The following is a 19,618-nucleotide window of genomic DNA, read 5'->3' as shown; positions in this document are numbered from 1 at the left end:
TTCCTTGCTCTTACTGAATTCACTCAAGTATCCTACTTGCTTTTTCAAACTACTCTTGCATACTGAGCAGACATCTTTACTGCTCTATCTCCACTAACTCCCAGTTCCTTGTCCTCAAACAACCCTGGAACAGAAGTTGCTAGCATACAATTACTGTGTTTGTGTATGCAGCAGTGTATCAACACTGAATGAAAAAATGTTGTGCCAAATACAGGACCAACATAAACCCATTTTACTCTCAATTTTATGGCATGCTTTTTATTAAAAAAAATAAAGGGGGGATGTAAATTTTATTTTAATAAAGGATTTGTTTATAACAAGCACTTAAAGTGAAATAACTCAATGGCCTTAAAAGCACGTGTCCTTTTCAGTAACAGACTGGTTGGAAAGTCAGGAAGATAAAATTACACATATTCTAGCTACACTGTAATAAGCACATGTGCATGTCTCACAGCAGGGAAGGAAAATTGCCCAGACTCTAGCAATGCCAGAATTGTTACTGCTTAGATTGTCAAGGATCTGCTCTGCCAACCTGTTCACATCCAAGCATGGCAGGTGTTTGGTTTTTTGCAGTCACTGTTATTAACCTTGTAAGAGTATTCCAAAAACACATACTGAATAAGAAATAACTGCATTTCTTAAATACCACACCTCACTTCACACTGTGTATCAAAAGAAAAGTTGGTGGGGTTTTTTGTTGTTGTTTTACATTTGAAATGCTGTAGGCACAAAACCTGCAGGAGTGCATTAGTGAGCTACGGACCCTTGTGTTTGCCCAGTACAGAGATTACTCTTTATCACGAGACTGAGTATTATAAGAACTTCCATACTCTTTTGCCATGCTGCATGTAGCCTTGACTTAGATATACAAGTATTAGATATCAGATGACAGTATTTCCAAGTGACATATAAACCAGCATCTAGAGTCAGAGTGGTCACAAAAAGCAAATAGATCACCAAAGCTTCCAAAGCTCTCTTTGATAGTAGTCAAGTATGCAACATTCATCAAGCCAGGTATCTTCTATATTTCTGCTTTTCCAGTAGTAAATGAACACATTTGGTGCTTATGTACCCCAGGAGACTGAAGTGTGCTGAATGGTCTACAAACATTACACAAAGTTTTGAAATCACATTGCTAAATACAACCAGCAGTAATGCACCAAAGTTGAGAGGCAAAGAAATCTACTGTTGCACAGGCACTTAAAACCTAGACAGATACTCCCCGAATGATTGCATTTTTATTCTTATCTAGACTGCAAAAGACTGCACCTCTCAGCATTCATTTTACATCTCTATCATTCACTCACCTCTTTGCACTCTGGCCCAAACACCTCAGCAACAGAGATGCCAGCCTTCCTGACCCTTCTGCTGTCCACAGGTCATGCAAGTCCCATAACAAACAGCTGGAAGGGCTACAGGGAAGCTGCTCCACAAGCAGGCACATTTATCCAAGGGTCCTATCACCCATTCTGAGGCTGGGTCCACAGCCAGGTTAGGTAGCATCACCCTAAGGAATGTGTACAAGCTCACTTCCTCACACAGACAATTTACTGTGTGTATTTGACACCAGATTACCCAAGTCAGAAGTCTTCTGAAACAGCTACTCCACTTGGGCTCCACAGGGAATGAAATTCTTACCTAATACACTTCCACACAGGATTACACCACCTTAACAACTGCTCCACCAATAGTAATGGAAAACCCAGTTGTCTTATCCCGACCCAGAGTAGAGCAAAAATGTTTGCACCAGCACACAGATAACAAATACTCAAGCAAGAAACAGTGGAAGGCTCAACATACTCCTAAAGCTGCAATGGTGTTCACAGTAATGTCAGTAGTTCACAACATCTAAAGGTTATCAACATGCTCTACCAGAACAAACAACGTACCTCAGCAAGGCATTCATGCAGGTTTCACAGAACCTGTGTCCACATTCAGTCTGTTTAGGATTGCATAAGATGAGGTGACATTTTTCACATTTGTACTTATCTTCCACGGCATTCACAAATTTCTCTTTGTAGCCACCTTGCTCTGGAACATAGATGGATGCTGACGGACTGCGGTCAGGATTGGCCCTCTGCTGTACCATTTCTACAGATAAAGGGGGTTCTGACTTCTTACTGGGGTCCATGCTCTAAGATAGTTTCTGTGAATCAAAAGTGAGAAAAACTGAGAAATGAGGATCTCTTTTGCCATTTAAATAAAACAAACAGAGCATGTGAGAGATTGCATGAAATCAGAAAGCATCAAGTACAGATCTGTGTCCACACATCACGTGGACATTATACATACATTACTGCCCAAGTATATTTAGCATAGCAAATCTGTAAAATACTCTACATATTCAAAGGCTCTAGAAAGTAAAGAATTAAAACCTCCTCCTGAAAATGAAGTGTTAATTATGGCCATCAGTCTGGGAATACATAAAGGATTCTCTCATATCTTTCTCTCGCTCTGAAAAGTACTGTTTAATGTTGAAGTCCAACCATTAGGGGCAGCAAGAGGTGTGGTGAGGAGGGTGTTCTGGTACAGTTCTGCATATGTGATCCTGCTCAAATGCCACTGCAAAAGCACACAACCACCAGTGTCCTACACAGGGTACCCAGAGCCTGCCCAGCTCCCCTGCCCACCTTTCCTGTCTATCCCTTTGCAATAGCATAGTGTAAGACACACTGCTTTAAGTCTGCTTCACAACACCACAAAAGGGTTTTACTCATTAGACACTTTCCAACCTTCTCATGGCACATCTTCACCTGAAGAGAGCAGCTGAGCAAAGTCTAACTGACAGCAGAGAAGGGCCTATGTAACATGGCCATTTGATTAATTTACCAGGGCTAAGCACAACTGACAGGTGGCTGAGAAAATAATGAATCCAGCTGAAGAGTAAATTACAGTACCTATTATCTTGGACAATCCATCTTCTAGGTCAGCATGCAAAGCATCAGCAGAGCAACAGAGGAATGATATCGCTTAATAGTTTAAGTTTTAAAATGTGTTTTCAATCCTTTCCCAGCTAATCTCATAGTCAAGCAAGTGTAAGTGCTCTTAGAAAGGCTCAGCATATCCAGGAGAAAGCACAGTTGGAGGAAGCAGAATGAAGAAATGAGGCTCAGTTCACTTCTCAAAGTATGTCCACAAATGCCACAAAGGGAGTCAAATGCCTCACATTCCAAATACACAAACCCTCTTGTACACAGTTTTTGTGGTATACTACCTTCCCTTGGTAAGCCCAAAACCACACATTTGTAATGAAACATATTTACTTGTAGGTAATTTCTGCATCTGGAATTTTGGTACAGAATTCTCCATGCAAACTAAATGGGTACAGAATTTTCTTTGATTTCTGATGCCATTATTTACAGAAACAAAAGACAAAACCATTGTGACTTAATGCTGGGACCATTTCACATTTTTACAACACCAGCTGAGCAAGGGTAGAGGTGTTGAGTGAAGAATTCTCACTTCACAGCCCTCTTGCCCAGGGGAAAGCCCCTCTGATCTCCATCAACTCAGAGAGACCCAAGGAACCCATCCTCATAACTTGACACACAGACCCAGTGATTGTGTCTTATTCTAAACCAACAAAACAACACAAACACACATCAAATTAAAAAAAAAAAGAAGAAAAAAAAGAGAAAAAAACCCAACAGGTTCTATAAACTGAACAGCTACTATAAATTCTGATTCATAATTTGAATTAATGTTAGTCTATTCCTTGTCTGCTCTTCAAAGACTGCAGAGGCCTATGTCTTGACAGAACAATATGTGAAAGAACCAAAAAGTCTGTGCTGAACTGAAAGTGACTCACACTTCTCATTAATGAGGAAATTCAGATTATTTCAGACCTTAGCTAGAGTTTCACCAGCAAGTATAAAAACCCAGCAGGTAATAATGACACTGAAGAAGCAACTCAAGATTGTAACCAGCACAAAAGAAATGAGATTGATGTGGAGAACATGATTCAGACAAGGAGGTTCACAGAAGCGCCATGAATGAGAAAGGACAGCAGCTCACAAAGGTGGTCTAGATTCAAAGACTGCCCAAGGCATGAGTGCTGCTGCTGTACATCAGCGGCTGGACATGGGGAAATGCAGTCATGAGCTTAGGATCTGACACTCTTCTGTGGTTGTAAGAGAAAAGATTAGCAAGAGATGGAAAGAAGTGCAACTCCTTAAGTGTTCAGACTGCTGAAACTTAGCTACCTAGGGACTTGCTTCCTATGTCTGATTGGAAAAGCTTCATTTGGCACTTGCAGTTTAGGAATCTAAATGTTTCAGTTCCTTGATTTATAGGTATTAATACCTCTTTCCCCTCTGCAGCTGCGTATTTTTTTTAAAATCATATTCAAGACCTCCAGTATTCTGGCAATTCATGAAGTCAAAGGCCAACTTCAAGCATGTTGATTTGTAGGAACAACACAGGGAACATTACTTTCCTTAAAATGACAGAAGAAACAAGGCATGACCTGCTTCTAACCCACAAAAGAAATACAGAAAAAGAGACACTGAAAGAGATGCTGAAAGGAGAATTGTCAAGTCAAGAGAGCACAAAGTTCCCAAACTTCCAAGTCACAGTCCACAACTACTGAATGTCTGCTTCCCCATTAAGTTTCTTCTGAACAAAAAGAAGCTAAAGATGATTGGAGATGTGAAGTCTTCCAAAAGCATGATTTCTTCAAGGAAATGGAATAAGAAGTCACAAGAAGGCAGGCAGGGGTGACAGGAGAATATTCAAGACAACACAGACAGCACTGAATGCCAAATGAGCAGCAGGTGAGAGTTTCACAGAGATCCGAAACTGCTCCAGGCTGGACTGTCAGCTGTCAAAGAGAGATTTCACACCAGAATAAAGTGCACAGGGTGCCACAGGACTCCACTTTTGGAACTGATATCTTGGATACCTTGTCACAGAAAAGAAGCAGAAAGCACACTGACAAATAAAACATACTATGGGACATGCTTAACAGATTTGTCTGCCTTGGGTTTTGTATTTATTTTATGAAGAAGTATGTCAGACCAGAAAAGCTAAACAAGCTCAGCAATAGAGCAGCCAGATTGGTGAAGAATTCTCTTCCACAATACTCTGAATGCCAGCATTTTCTTGTGCAGCAAAACTGGGAAGCCATACATGAAGTACTATCATAAAATACAACACAGCATTGAGCCTGCAACACCACCACAACCTTGTTATAATGAACAAGCTGTATTTAACAAGGGGATGGGGAGAAATGAGGTCTGTCTGTCTGTCTGCACAGAGTTTTGCCTTCATGCATGTTAGTTACATGCTCCTACCCCTGCATGTGGGATCAGTGAACACAAGCACAGAAAATACAAACATTTCAGCTGCCATCCTTTTGGAAATCACATTCTGTTATGACTTCCATGCCACTCCAGGGTGTCAGCTGCAATGGCTTCTCTTCCTTTGCAGGAACCTTTAACAGCAGCACTTGGATTATTCCCCCACAATCATGTTTCAAACTGCCAACAAGAAGCAATTTTGAAGTCACACCCCAGTAAGGTACTCTGCACTAATGGCAGTGAAGTTAACATCCTTCCAGAGAGCAGGGAGAAGAGCCTAGCCAGGTATCTAGGATGGGCCTGTACTGGTGGGGGCCTCTGATTCTTAAAGGCATGGCAAGGTGCCATCCAGCCAAAGACTCTGGTACTTGTTCAGCAAGCTATATCTTAATGCCTACTTAATCATCAGCTAGCTCTTAACACTCCAGTTTCTTATCTGTGGAAAAAGATTATCACAATAAAAGTATATGACTTTTAGATGTCTTTTAAAACTGTTAAAACCTGGACAATCACTTTTCAGGACAGATAAGCACATAAAAAACAGAAGCACAGTCACCAAAGTTGGTTCTGTCCACTGTTGCTTGTCTGTCAGCCACCTCTCCCGCAGCCAGCATATGCTAATATTCACACTTGAATGGACATGGTTGTGGCCACCAGATGGGTGACACTGTGACACTGCTTGCTCCAGTCTGGTCACTATTCTTGCTCAATACAAGTGGAATTCAAGCCACTGAGGCTGAACCCCAACTGATACTTCAAGCTGTATATACTGCAGTGAAGGTCAGAACAATTTGTTGGTGCTTAACTAATCAGTATCAGTACAGAAACCTAGAAACTGGAAGCAAAAGCGTGTTTACCCACAAAGTTGTTCCGAGAATTAGGAAGCACGGGAATTCCCAAACAAAAGGCATTTTGCTCTTTCCTTACTCAAGCAAGAGTGTTGTTCTCACTGCACGAAGAGCAAACATCCTAAAAATCTGCACTTGTGTTCTGTATTAACACATATCTTTATGATTTGTTCTTAGGGAATAAAGCTGGTTTGTGACACTGAAACACAATAAAGCTTCTATAAAAATTCAAAATAAATTTGCATCCTAATGAAAACAGAAAAAAGATTAATTCTGATATAAATCTAAAACACTCCTAAAAATTTGATTGTACTAGGTACCATGGGATTTGGAACCTAAAAGACTCTGCATGAAGACAGTTTCAGTATATTGACAATATGAAGCAAATAAGCTTTTGTCACAGCTTTAAAATTCAAAAAGAGCAAAAAGCTATTAGAAATAAATGTTTTCATTACAGCACCTTGGAAGAGAATAATGCATGCCACTGTTTAATTTGGTTATTACTACAGGACAGCAAAGCTTTTTGATCAAATTACAGTTTGCACTGAGAACAGGAATGCCTCAAACAGAACAGCACTGCATGCACAATATCTAAATTAAGCTGTGAAAGAGAAACCTAAAGTGGGACAGGGATCTTAAGATCAGAGCAGAAAAGTAACCTTTCCTCTTCAAAAAATTTTTGTATCTAAAACGTGTAAAAAGCACACAAACTTCAGCATCTCATCCTAACTAGGTCATTTTTTTGGGTAGCCTGGGGTATAATTTTTCAGTCTAGCTTTTAATGAGGTAAGGGATTGTGATTGTGCTGTCTCCACTCTCAGCCTCCCAAAACCACATTGGAACCAACTGGACAGTGTTGCCATGAAAATGAACAGCTATGAGGGGAACAGAAAGAGAAACTTAATGCAGTGTCCCAGAGAGCAAGAGGCCATAAAAGTGCACCCCCATGGTCTATCAGTCAGTCAGTGCACAGACACACACAAACCAGCCAGGAACACCTGCTCCCTCCCTTCCCACCAAGCTTCATGGCCTCAGTCTCCTCCTGTACCATAAAAGCAGGGCTGGGCTGAAGATTTAGGGGTTTTTGTTGTTTTATTGCTTTTTTTGGGTATTTTTTTGAGGAGGGGGGAGTAGGGGTTAAAAAAAAAGATGTAGAGCACAGATTAGTAGGAAAACAAACTTCATCAGTTTCACTGCTCTTCACAGAATTTTCTTCCTTACTCCACAGGATATCCTCAGAGAGACACATGACCAGGTATCAGGAGAGGGATTTCCAGATCTTCAGTCTTTCCAGCTCACTTGCTTTCTATCATCAAGAATTATTGCTTCAAGTTAGCACACAGAAACCTTTATCTTAAAATTAAATTATTAAAACAATCTGAACTTTTTCTCGGTCTTATATTTCAGCATTTTATAGCTTCTAATAAATTCCTAGAACATACTGAAAAGAATGTCCATCTTTCTTTCACCATTTTTAGACAAGTCTTCTGAGTTGGTTCTGTTTCCAAGTGCTATTAAAATATGCAACATACATTGGCATACTCTGATGTCTTGTTAGAACAGTAATGCAACCTGAAAGCAGTATATTGGTGACAACATATTATCAGTTTACTCAGGGCACACCTGTCAAAAATATTAAAACAAGGCTGCCATGGAAATCTTTACTCTGGAGCTCTCAAGCATGAAGGGGTCCAACTGCAGAGTATCATTCTCACAACACCCACCACACCTCAGCCTGGCCTTCTGGCAAAACCCACTGCTGGGTCTGGGCAGGGGCACTGAACAACAGATCAATAAAATGCAAATGGCTTGAATCACTCCAAAGACAGACTCAGGCCATGACTGGGCACCACTGGAGTGGCAGGTTTGAAATCAATCATCCATCAAATTTGTTTTGTGTGAGGTCAGAGGTCTTGGCACGTCCACTCCTGCTGTTTGCACAGGGGAACTACTGATTTATTTATTTTTACCTCCATGCATTTTTCATGCTGGAAGTGCTATTTACTATTTCTCCAGAGCATATATATATATGGGACCAACTAACCAGAGGTTTAGGTATTTCCAGGACATGCTCTGAGAGAATATTCTGAGGAGGGTAAGGAAGGGTTGCTAAGTGACCCACACTGATACAACTTCGTACAGTGAGAAATAGGAGACCACTCCTCATCTTCTTTTATATTTACACTCAAATACTAAGTCTGATTCCTGTACAGAAATGAAAGCACCATTGATATTTAAAACTTTTTTTCTCTGTGCTAAAACAAATAGGCTATTTTAAATACTTTAAACTTTGCCCTAAGATTTCATAAGCATGCACCTTCCTTGCTGTGAAGAAGACCTGGAGATCATACATATAATAGAACAGATGAAGACCAACAGGAAAAATCAGATAGAAGCAAGTAAGCCAAACATCTGAAAACACAGAGAAGATGTGCACTGAGTATCCTCCACACAGGAAGCTACTGCCACTTACAAGCTCTCCAGAGCCACTCATCAGCGCAGTTTCCCAGCGCTGAGCTTGGAAGGCACCTCTGGAGGTCATGCAGCCCAGCCTCCTGCTCAGAGGAGACCATCTTCAAAGTCAGGTCAGGTCCACTGCTGAGTTTTCAAAACTCCCTGGGTGAAGAAACTACAACCTCTCCCAGCAACCTCTCCCAGCACTTAACACCCCCCTGTCAGGAGTTTTTACTGCAGCAATTATGATGTGATATTCTCAGGCAGCAAAAAGGCCTGTTCTGATACTTGAACTGCTATGATCTCAAGCAATTAAACCATATTTCACCACAATCTCCACAGGCTCTAGCCTGTAGAAATTATTGAACAAATAGGGAAACTATTTTTGGTTTGGAAGGTACAGGCTATTCCTTCTTTTCCTATCTGACCTAGAAAATCAGAAGCATAATCAAAAGATGCTATCATGATATTCTTGCAAAAGAACAACCATGTGTCACTTTAATCAAAAACGTGCATTTCCCATGTTCTAGTTTGCAAGATGACTGAAGAGTTGAAAATAAAAGGTAAGTTATGTTTTACATTGTTTTATTCTTTTAACTTATCTAGTTCCTTGGCTGTACTTCTTTCAAAAACAAGTCTACACAGTCATGTGAAGTGTCTTAGAGGATTAAACAAAACTATCTCCATACAAGGGATCTCAATTTAGCAAGTCTGCTGGACTATGCTGTCATGAAAAGAGCTCTAGCATATACTCCCTCCTGCGCAGTGTAACAAACTTCTGATTCTAAATAAAGGACAGATTTGGAAAGTAATTACATCAGCTCTAAGAGGTTAGATTAGTAAGATTTATAAGTCATAACATAGTATTAAAATAGTTCAGAATGCCCAAGAAGTCAGGGACTGACACTTTTAGTAACTATCCAATAATAGGCTGAATACAATTAACATTTAGTCAAACACAAATTTCACCGGATGAGAGAAAAGAAAAAACACAACTTTTAAAGGGCTTAAATTTTATCTATTAAAAAGACAGCAGAAAAGGTAAGTCAGTGCAATTAAGGAAAGCTCATTTTTATGTGACACTATGTTCAACTCTTGCTTTTTTGAAAGTTTACAGCATTCCTTTGAATCATGACACATGGGCTGGCAAAACAGCTTTAAGATTCAGCCTGAGGCAGCAGTAAAAATAAAGTGTTTGTATTTTGACTTACACTTGCTATCTACAGCTCTCAGTAATTACTTCCTAATCTCACTGGGCTAGCAAAATACAGTATAAAGTCATCTGAAGTGCAAGAAATCAAAAGCATCTTTTAGAAATCAAAAGACCTCTTAAGCTTTGAAAGCCTGGGTCACAAGACAACAGATAAGAGAAATGCTGTCCAAGCTCACGATGAGTATTCTTCTGCATTTCCAATTCAGGTTCCTGTACATTTCCTCTCCTCTCTCATGCACCCCTAGACAAAGCTATTGCATTTCATCTATGAAGTTAACCCCCAGCTGTGATCTGTATTTCTATACCAGGCTTTTAGTAGAAGCAGATAAAGAACAGGAAAGATCAAAAGATAATCAGATGATCACAGAACAAAGTATACTTTAATCTCTTCCTCTGCTGTTTAGGGGAAGTCCATGATTGAGATACATATGACAGTCCTATGTGGGGGAAGTGGCTGAACACTATGAATTTTTGATTTTTTTAACTTCTGGCTCTGTTTACAAAGAAACCATTTTATCTTCTGCAAAAGAAATATACTCAGATAAAATATTCCCAGAAACACCATGAAAATCATATTTGGAATTAAAGGTAGTTTCATCATTCAAAATGGTTTTACAAGTGCTTTGAAGAGAGAACTAGAAAAAAACCAGCTTATATTTGCATTAGAAGTACTCTGTTTTTGTGGAAAGCTATTTCCATCAATCCAGATTTCCTCCAACTCTTGTTTTACAACAGGTCTAATGCTTTACTTTTGCTGCACAGCACACCACAGATCTTTGGTTCACATGATACAAGTGTCAAATCACAGACACCCAAAAGCCCAGCTGCTCACTAGGATTCTCACTTCTGCCTGCTGTGACTGGGCAACAACAAACCCCAGCAAGGATCAACAAGGGTAAAGGCAAAGAGCATGTCCCAGTCATTTTCACCCTGGCATGCAGTCCTAGAAAATGATGGCTCATCCTCTAGTGACCTAGTCCAGCCCCCTTTTCCTCCCAAGGTGTGCCTTCAAGAAAAATCTGCTGCATGAATAATCAGTAACAAGTTGCTTATCAATTATAGCAACTTAAGACAAAGTCTCTTCATCTCTGAAATCACCAAGCAGAGATCAAAAAATTACTGCAGTATTTTTGTCAACCTTTTCTTCGTTCTTGAACCAAGACCTATTGATCAGTGTTATTCTTTTACTTTGTTAGTCAAAGAGATCCTCGGCTTTAAATCTAACAAAATTTCAAGTCTATCAGAACAGCAGAAGATATTCCTCAAATCAGAGTCTACCTATCTACATTGCTGTCTGCCAAATGCATGAAGAATATTTCTGCATTGCCAATTCCTGACAGAGTGAGTCTGTGCTGTCTCTTAATGAATCCAGCCTTGAAATCTCAGCAGAGGAAAAAAAAAAGAGGTAGTACCTTATCTTCTACAATTAGAAGAAAGTATGTGAAGGCAAAGGTGGCAGAGACCAGCAAATAAAAAGAAAAAAACCAAAGCACTTCAAGAAGCTTATTATAAATAATTACTGCAAAACTGCCTTCTCAAGAATACCTACAAAATACAACTTAATTAATTTTAAAATGCAGCTTATCTTTAAGAAAGATAGTCCTCCCAGGAAATTCTGAACACAGCAGAGTTTAGAGGAATCTGGTAAATGAAAGAGAATGCAACTTCAAGTATGGCTCAGCACTTTTTGAACTCAACACTGAAATGAAGTGCTGTGCAAATAGACATGACCATACCAGAAAACTCAAAACCACAGTCTCTCACTTCCACATGAAGTTTGTTCCACTCTAACTAAATTTTCTAAGCCTACATCCAAAATGCAAAAAAATTCTATCTAACCTGTCTTTCATGGAAATTAACTCACTCTCATAAAACATTTCCTGCTCTTCCATTTTATCCCAGTGAACACAGCATACCATGAACACAGGTAAGAAAGAAATACTGCCCCAAATACTAATCAAACTCTAGAAATTAACACAGCATGTGACATCAGAATATTTTACTGAACACTAAACTGCATGGAAGACATTTACTCATGCACAGAATTCAACCTCTCACTAATCCTGAGTGAAATTTCCCACCATTTGATATGATGTCTTCAGCTTTGTCTGAACCCAATGCTTCTTAATCAGGAAGGAAAAGGAAAAAAGAGAATAACAGTAACTCTCTTTTCATTTGCCTATATTTTATTATTTATCAGAATGTGAGGGGGAAAAACTTATTTAATGAAGTTATAGCAGGTTTAACTTCAATCATTTCAATGTCTACACTGTACACTACAATGTTAGATTGTATTATCTATGACCAACACCTTAGGGTTTGGGAGAAAAGTGGGAGTTTTGTTAAGATTTTTATATTAGATGGAAAAAAACCCCCAACCACCAAACCCAAAATTTGCAAACAGAATCTAGAAGAAGAAAAAAAAATACATTAAAAAAATTTAAAACCCTCTAAACCACTCGTGCTAGAACTTCTAGTTATACTAGAAACTTCAGTTTCTACTGCTCTAGTAAAAAAGTATTACTGAGGTTGAGTTTTCAGGAGAAAGTCACAGACCCTTTACCCAGACTCGGCACAGCATTCATAATCCCAGCTTCTCATTCACTGCTATCTAAAGCATTTTTTACCTTTATTAAGGTGTTCATGGAGAAAGCTGTGCTTTCCCTAACTGAAAATTTAGATTCACAAAACGTGTTTCCCAGCAATGTAAGAAAGGAAGGAGCAGGTTGGTTCCTCCTGTAGTTAACAGACTTTAGGAATGTGTTACTGGAAGCCAAGTGCATGTAAGACACAAGTGCCTGCTGGTGTATGACAGTGCTCATTATTCCAACTGTAAAGTGTCATTAAAAGACTCTTTTACCTGGAGCCTACATGCAATTTCCTCATTTCTCTCACAGTTTCTACCTCTTCTTTGTGATTACTTTGCCAGATAACAAACTATGGTATTATTTTGTCGTGCCAACCTAAAATGTTTTATTTACACCAACTGCAGTTCTGGAGGTTTCAGATCAATAAATATCATTGACATCTTGAGAACAAGCCACCTTTACAGACCTGGGTCACACAGGACATGACTAAGGACCAAAAAACCCCAGGTCCCTTTGAAGGTTTCCCTTGTACTGGATTAAGAGAATTAACAAAAATCAATGAGGATGTTATCCTTCTTCAACATACCTAGAAAGGAGGTTGTAAAAGTAACTTATAAATTTTTCTGACTGAACTTCACATTATTACCCAGAACCAAGTGTTTATCACTGTTACACAGCCAAAAAAGTCGAACACAAGCAATAGCAACCTTTCAAAGAACCTTCTGATAAAATTGTACAGTACTGCTGCTGCTTCAGAAGCACATTAAAAGTGGTGCATTCCACACCATCCACAAGGCCTTAAAGAGATGTGTCTCCAGATTTGGAATACAAAGTTGACAGTTTTAGCTGAAAATGCTTTTTGCGTGCTTATAGCCTGAGGGCTTCTTTAGTTAATATTAATGAAATCATGTTCACTTCTACCAAATAAATACTTAATAAAGCAATTCTGTTTAATGCATTAATGGCAATCTAACCTTTAAACATGCACTTTTATTTTTCAAAATTCCAACCTGAAAGCCTCCAGGTGTTACTCTAGAAACTAAATGAGAATACTCAGATTCCTTGGAAAATTTATGCTCATAAAGAATTATCTGCTTGTTATAAAGATTCACATAGGCACAGATTAGATATGCAGAATGGAAAGAATAATTTACAAATGGAGCAAATGCCAGATTTAAAAGTATGCAGAGGACACTCACTGACAGAGTAAGGGGTTTACATCCTAAGATTAGAGCTTACAGGATCTTGCACTGCTAATGACACTTCAGAGGAAAGAGTGCTGATTCCCACTTCCTGCAAATAACTTGTATCTAGGCAATGAAGCTTCCAATATTACAGCAGTGATTTAGATTTTTTCCCCACCAATTCTACAAAATTTGTACGTGATTTTAAGACTTCATCACTTTATTTCTCCCTAAAGCGTATAATAAGCAAAACATTGCTTACCTTTTATACCATCCCTGGCCTGAAGTGTTCTACATCAGTAGGAAGTATTATTTTTGGACACTTCTAGTGAGATTTGTCACTACTCTAAACCCTTCTAGAAGTCTGGATAAAAAGAAATAACTCGCCCATACTTCTTAGCAGCCATAAGAGATTCTTTTTTTTTCAACATGATACTTACCAACTAAACTGTACACCAATCCTTTGTTATCTTAGGAAGCAATTTCAGGACCTGAAAACACTAGGTGTAATATTAAAGACAAATCTACATCTCTCTACATAAGGAGAACTACCACCTTAACATTATAAATGCTTCTGAGAAGAATCCTTTCTTTCTTCAACCTGCTTCCCACTGTTTTGGAAGTTCTTTTATGGCTGCCTTTAGAAGATCCCAAAGGAGTGTCAAACTTAATCCAATTCAGAATATATATAAATGCACTTCCTGCAATTTAGCATAAAGTCACAAAATACATTAAAAATGTTATAATGTTGATCCATCAAGCCAGGCTCAATCCAGTTCCTGGAACTCTTCTCCATCATTATACAGTATCTACAATACACTAGTGGATAGGCAAGAGGGGAGAAAAAGAGGGGGGGGAAAGGTAACTCCAAAGATTCTGTTAAGCATGATTCCCATTTCCTCTATACATCTGCTAAATTGACAAGCAATTATTTTGAGGCCAAGAGTAAAAAATTCTTAGTGTTATATCAGAACAGTGAGTTCTACAGGTTAGACAAGCATCAGTGTCAAAAAGTGGGTTTTCTTTGTACTGGGGCTTTTAAAAACAATTTTCCATTTTCCAAGACACTTATTCAGGGGGAAAAAAAGAAAATCATTAAACTAGGTATATGTAAACTCACACTGCATTTTTATCTTTATATGGTCTTACTACTTTGCTAATTTATTCTCCAGGGTATCGACTGCACCAGAGTTATACTTATTCACTGACAGCTGTGCTGGTGATAGCTGAGATTAGTTACAGTGAAGGCTACTCCACTTTGGAACAAGGATGAGTTTTGTTATCAATCCAAACAGCCTCTGTATCTCAGTGAAATAAGGGACTTCATCAGTGCACTAACACAACACAGAGGACTGGCAACAACTGTAATAAGGCAAATCCATGGTATCTTAAGTTCAGCTGAGAGAGGACAATCCTAAATTATCCTCTCACTTCCCACAAGAAAATTTTACATCTCTAATGATATGTCATCACCCAGTTTTTTAAAACCATCTCCAGATAATTTTATTTTTAAAAGTGGCCTAAACTGAATGTAATAGGCACATAAGAGATAATCTCTCTTAGTACAAACTTTTTGTATTCATACACTTTCCTTTATATAGCCCCTTTTTTCTCTCACCTGCTCAGTTTTGACCAGTAATTTCAATCAAGCTCTCCACTACCACATTCAAGGTTTACTTTAATGGACTACAAAAAAAAAATCAACACCACAGATGCCAGGAGAATATATTGTAAAAATCTATTTTTCATCCTATCAGCAGTGCAATGATGAATTGCTGAAAGGATTGCACATAAAAATTCAGACCAAGGTCATCAAAATAACTGCTCATTCTCACAAAAAACTGTATTGCATTTTTGAAGTAGAGGAGGAAATATTATGTGCATGACTAGAATTAAAACCAAAGGAAAGTAGATTTCCAAGCACCTACTTCATGGCAGTAGTAAGACTGCTTAGGTAAAATGTTCTCTTCTACAAATATTCAGGCTTTAGGAGGAAAAAAAAATCATTATATCCTTAATAAATGTAACAGCAATTTGTCTCCTAACCAGTACCTAGCAAGCTTATGAAGTTTGGATTGAGTGCAGCCCAGTTCAGCCATGCATTCCAACACAAGGAAAAGAAACCTTTGAGAGGAAGTATATAAAATTATAATTCTCCTTCAGAGTTTATCCAATGCCATCAATTTTTCATGCTTGACAAATGTGAGAATTTTCCCAGCAGCCAAAAAAACAAAAGGAAGGGTTTTACCATATCAGAGCCACAGAAAGCAGTGGCACTGCCACTGAAGAACAAGCCATATATGTGAATACAATTTCAGGTAACACACAAGTCAAGTGACAAGCATTAGAAGTTTAAAGGTGAGTGTCGAAACTCACAGTAACACAATTCCAATAAATGTATGTATTTTCTTAGGCTCTAACCTTTAGAAAAGGTTCACCTTAAGAACAGGTTACAGGACATTTCCCATTTAAATACCTCTTCAGTACCACAGATGCTGCCAGAATGGCATAAAAGTTGAAATCCTTCACAGTTCTTTGCCCAGCTTCTGTTCTTATTGCTTTTTCTAATCTCTTCCCTAATTACCTGCTAACAGGTAAACTCTCTATCAGTCTGGAAATTATAGGTAACAATTCTCCTTCACAGACAACTGAAGAAACTATAATATTAAAAACAGAGTTGTTAGCTTAAATAAAAGCTCTTGATTTCCAAAGTCAATGCAGCAGCTTTCTTGATCAAATCTATATACTTCTCTTCTTCCCACACCTCCCCCAAATTTGGAAGACTCTCTGATTGCTTACATTTCCTTCGTTTTATTTGAATCTCATTTGATCCGCGGCTTGAGAAGAAAGAAGAATAGGCTTTCTCAATGCTCTGATAGGGCTCTCTTTACTCCTGCCAATAAAGGGAGCTTTGCTACAGTCTGCCTGGTTTCTTTCTTTGCCCTGAAGAAAGAAAGAGTTTGAGTTACATTACCTTCATTCAAAAACACTGTAACAGGTTTCTCAGAATCCATCAAGTTACTTCTTTAGTTTCATTACACCATCAAACTAATTCTTAATGATGAGCTTTAAAAATAACCTATGCATAACATAAATAACAAAGAACAGTACACAAAGCATATCAACATGATTTTTAAACTATTGTTTTCTTCTTCTCCACTACTGCTCACAAATGACTCAACAAAATAGCATTAAAAGAGGGCATGCACAGTTAAAAAATCACAGCTGTAATTTCTTGCTTTCACGCACACACCAAAACTTCTCCACCCAGATACACTGCAGGTCATTACAGACTATAGAAAACCTCCAAAGCAGTGCCATTTTCTTGGGAAGTCTGACAAATTCCATTTGAAAACACCAGCTCAATTCTGGGAAAGTAATTAAGTGTTCCGCAGAATAGAACACCCCACAATATTCCAAAAGGTCATTACAAGTAAGCAACTTAGTTTGGGGAAGTTTGTTTGATCCTGGAATTTTTACAAGCACAGAGAAAAAGAAGAAAATGGTCCAAGAGCATAATTAATAGAAATCTTCATCAATATCTATGTGCATTCTTCAACGTGACAGTAAGGTTCAACAAATGCTCCACAATGCCCAGGTCACCACCACACAAAGTCTGACATCCCCACAGCCTTGGATCTCTCACCTTACGCATCAAGGCCAAATTTTGAGGGCACACAGCAGCAACCTCACCTGGCCAGGTACAATACAGAGCCAAAGCACATAATTTCACAGGAATTTCAGCAGTTCAACTCTTGCCAGTGCACTCTGCACCCACCTAGCCCCGAGTCCAGGAGGGCACTGTGGCCACGCCGGGCGGTTACTCCGCGGTGCCAGGGCAGCGACGTTGGCGGGCGGGCCGGGGCAGGCCGGCAGCGAGGGCCCGGCCGGGCAGCGCGCTCCCCGCTGCCATCCTGCACACAGCTGGGGACAGGATGGGCCTCAGCAGCCACAGTCACACCGATGGGCCTCAGCAGCCACACAGCTCGGCCTCAGCAGTCACACAGCTGGCTACGGAAGGTCACAGTGTCACAGAAATGCTTACCTGAACCTACACGCGCCGGGATTTCGCTCCCCTTGCCACAGCTGAAGTGCGGGACTTTGTAACACGAGACCAAGATAGCCACAAAGGAGGAATGCCACAAACTTGCACAGCTACAAAACTGGGGTTTTGCGGCTGATTTTTTTTTGATCTTGGTCATGTGTTACAATTCACCTTTGGTCCTCAGGAAGTGGAAAGGAAAGGCTACTGCTGCTAACAAAGTAGCAGCAATGCTACTCTGGACCACAATCATAGTAAGTAACGTGCTAATGAGTGGTTACAGATTCTGGCAAAACACACACAGGCCAATGAAAGCTCAATCTGGCTCATTCTAGAAACACAGTACCTGGAGAAATAGCCCAGCACTGAGATTTACAGAAAACTCTAAGAATAAATGCTTACTCAAAGAAAAAGGAGATCTGCAACTGTATGCCTTCCCCACCAAAGCAGTATATAAATTACAAGTCAGCCCATTATACCTACAGGTGTCATGAAAGTAGCACAAATTTCTGTACTAAACATTTACATATTAACTCAGCAAAAAACTGAAGTTCTAAAACTCTTAGCTCAGATATTGACTTCAGCCACCAATCATATCAATGACCCTGGGCCACTGCTCCTTTGTATTCTTAGGTATAAATCCAAACTTAATGCAGGGAGTTTTGTACTTTCAGCCTCTCCTTTCCCTCCCAAGACATCAACCAACCCCTTCCAAACCACAGAGAATAAGGTGCCTACAAAGTGCCTTAATTCTTATTTCATTCTTACTAAACAAGTGCACTCCACAGCTGAACAGCAGCATTATGACAGTGCTACGCCCCTAAAAATTTGGCATTAAAAAAAAAATCCAAAGATATTGGTAAGACATAGAAAGGACTGGGGATTTAGCTCCTAAGATTAACATAAAAAAGGAACATTCTCAGAACAATTGAAAATAATTGATCTTGAAAATAATTCCGTATTATATTGGAAAAACAAAGTGAAAACTGACTAAAAAAGAATCTTTTAATACTAATGAAGTACACATAACTGTTTCTCAACTTGAATACACTAGATAATTCAGGGAAATTATTACAAAGAATTTCAATGAATTACAAGCAATAAAAAAGGCAATCAAAACTTTTACTTTCCAACAAGCACAGTTATTGTTGCATGCTACAACATATAGAAATTACTTCCATTATCCTTTATATGTTAGTCAACAAAAAGTACCTTACCTTATTCTCCACTGTCTGAGCACAGAGGATTAAAAACAAAGTATTAGGCAGAAACTGCAGGTGTTTTGTATCAAGAAGAAAACCCAAACTACTGCATCAATAAGCTTAGTGGCTGTCCAGCATGCCATGCACATCTAGAGACATTTAATGGAAACTTATCCACATCCTTTTTTTTGCAAGCATCCAGACTTCTGAATTGGAAACCCAACAGCAACCATTCATTACCTCCTCCAAAATGCAGATCTCAGCAACACCACACTGCAAGAGGAGCCATCACAGCTTGATTTTCCCTCCTAGTAAGTCCCTCTTTGCCAACTACTGCACTGCAGTCTTTCTGAGGGCTGTGCAAAATGCAATCGGGGGAGGGCTGAAAGAGCCCAGCAAAGAAACACAGCTACAGCAAAGTTCTTTCAGATCATCTCATGACTTCCTAGTCGTGGGCTGGAAGGCAAAAACTGCAGAGTTTGGTGGGACCACTTAGCATTTTCTCTGCTGCTCCTCCTCATGTTCCTGTCTGCTTTTTATTTCATTTTTCACAGGATAATTTGAGGCTAGCACTTTGTGGAAAAACTGGAGTGAATGAGGGGAAAATAAACAATTTTGTTATAATAAAGCTACCTTTAATCCTCATAACCGTAATATTTTAAGGGATTAAAATCAAAATGTCTTGTAAGGTTTAGGATGTTTTGGTGTTTTCTCAGTTCAGGGAAGGGGGAGACACTGGTGGATTTTTTTTTGCTTTGGTTGTTAAACTGGGGAGTTTAGTCAATTAACT

The 19,618-nt window shown here is 39.1% G+C and overlaps 1 protein-coding gene across 5 annotated transcripts in view; it reads right to left on the bottom strand.

Annotated features, from left to right (window-relative positions):
* The window catches only part of TRAF3 (TNF receptor associated factor 3), a 69,734-nt gene that overhangs the window by 32,138 nt on the left and 17,978 nt on the right, over window positions 1-19,618 (bottom strand). For 3 of the 5 annotated variants that reach the window (XM_030949276.1, XM_030949279.1, XM_030949280.1), the window contains one exon: window positions 1,890-2,146. In XM_030949276.1, coding sequence (XP_030805136.1) covers window positions 1,890-2,131 — 242 coding nt within the window. In that variant the 5' untranslated portion in view covers window positions 2,132-2,146. Of the gene's footprint in view, window positions 1-1,889; window positions 2,147-16,383; window positions 16,782-17,362; window positions 17,551-19,618 lie in introns of those variants that run through there. The other 2 variants (XM_030949278.1, XM_030949277.1) reach the window with 2 other exon arrangements.

Source organism: Camarhynchus parvulus, chromosome 5 (assembly GCF_901933205.1).
Source record: "Camarhynchus parvulus chromosome 5, STF_HiC, whole genome shotgun sequence".
Classification (NCBI taxonomy): Eukaryota; Metazoa; Chordata; class Aves; order Passeriformes; family Thraupidae; genus Camarhynchus; species Camarhynchus parvulus.
This window is presented reverse-complemented; position numbering and strand designations above follow the sequence as displayed.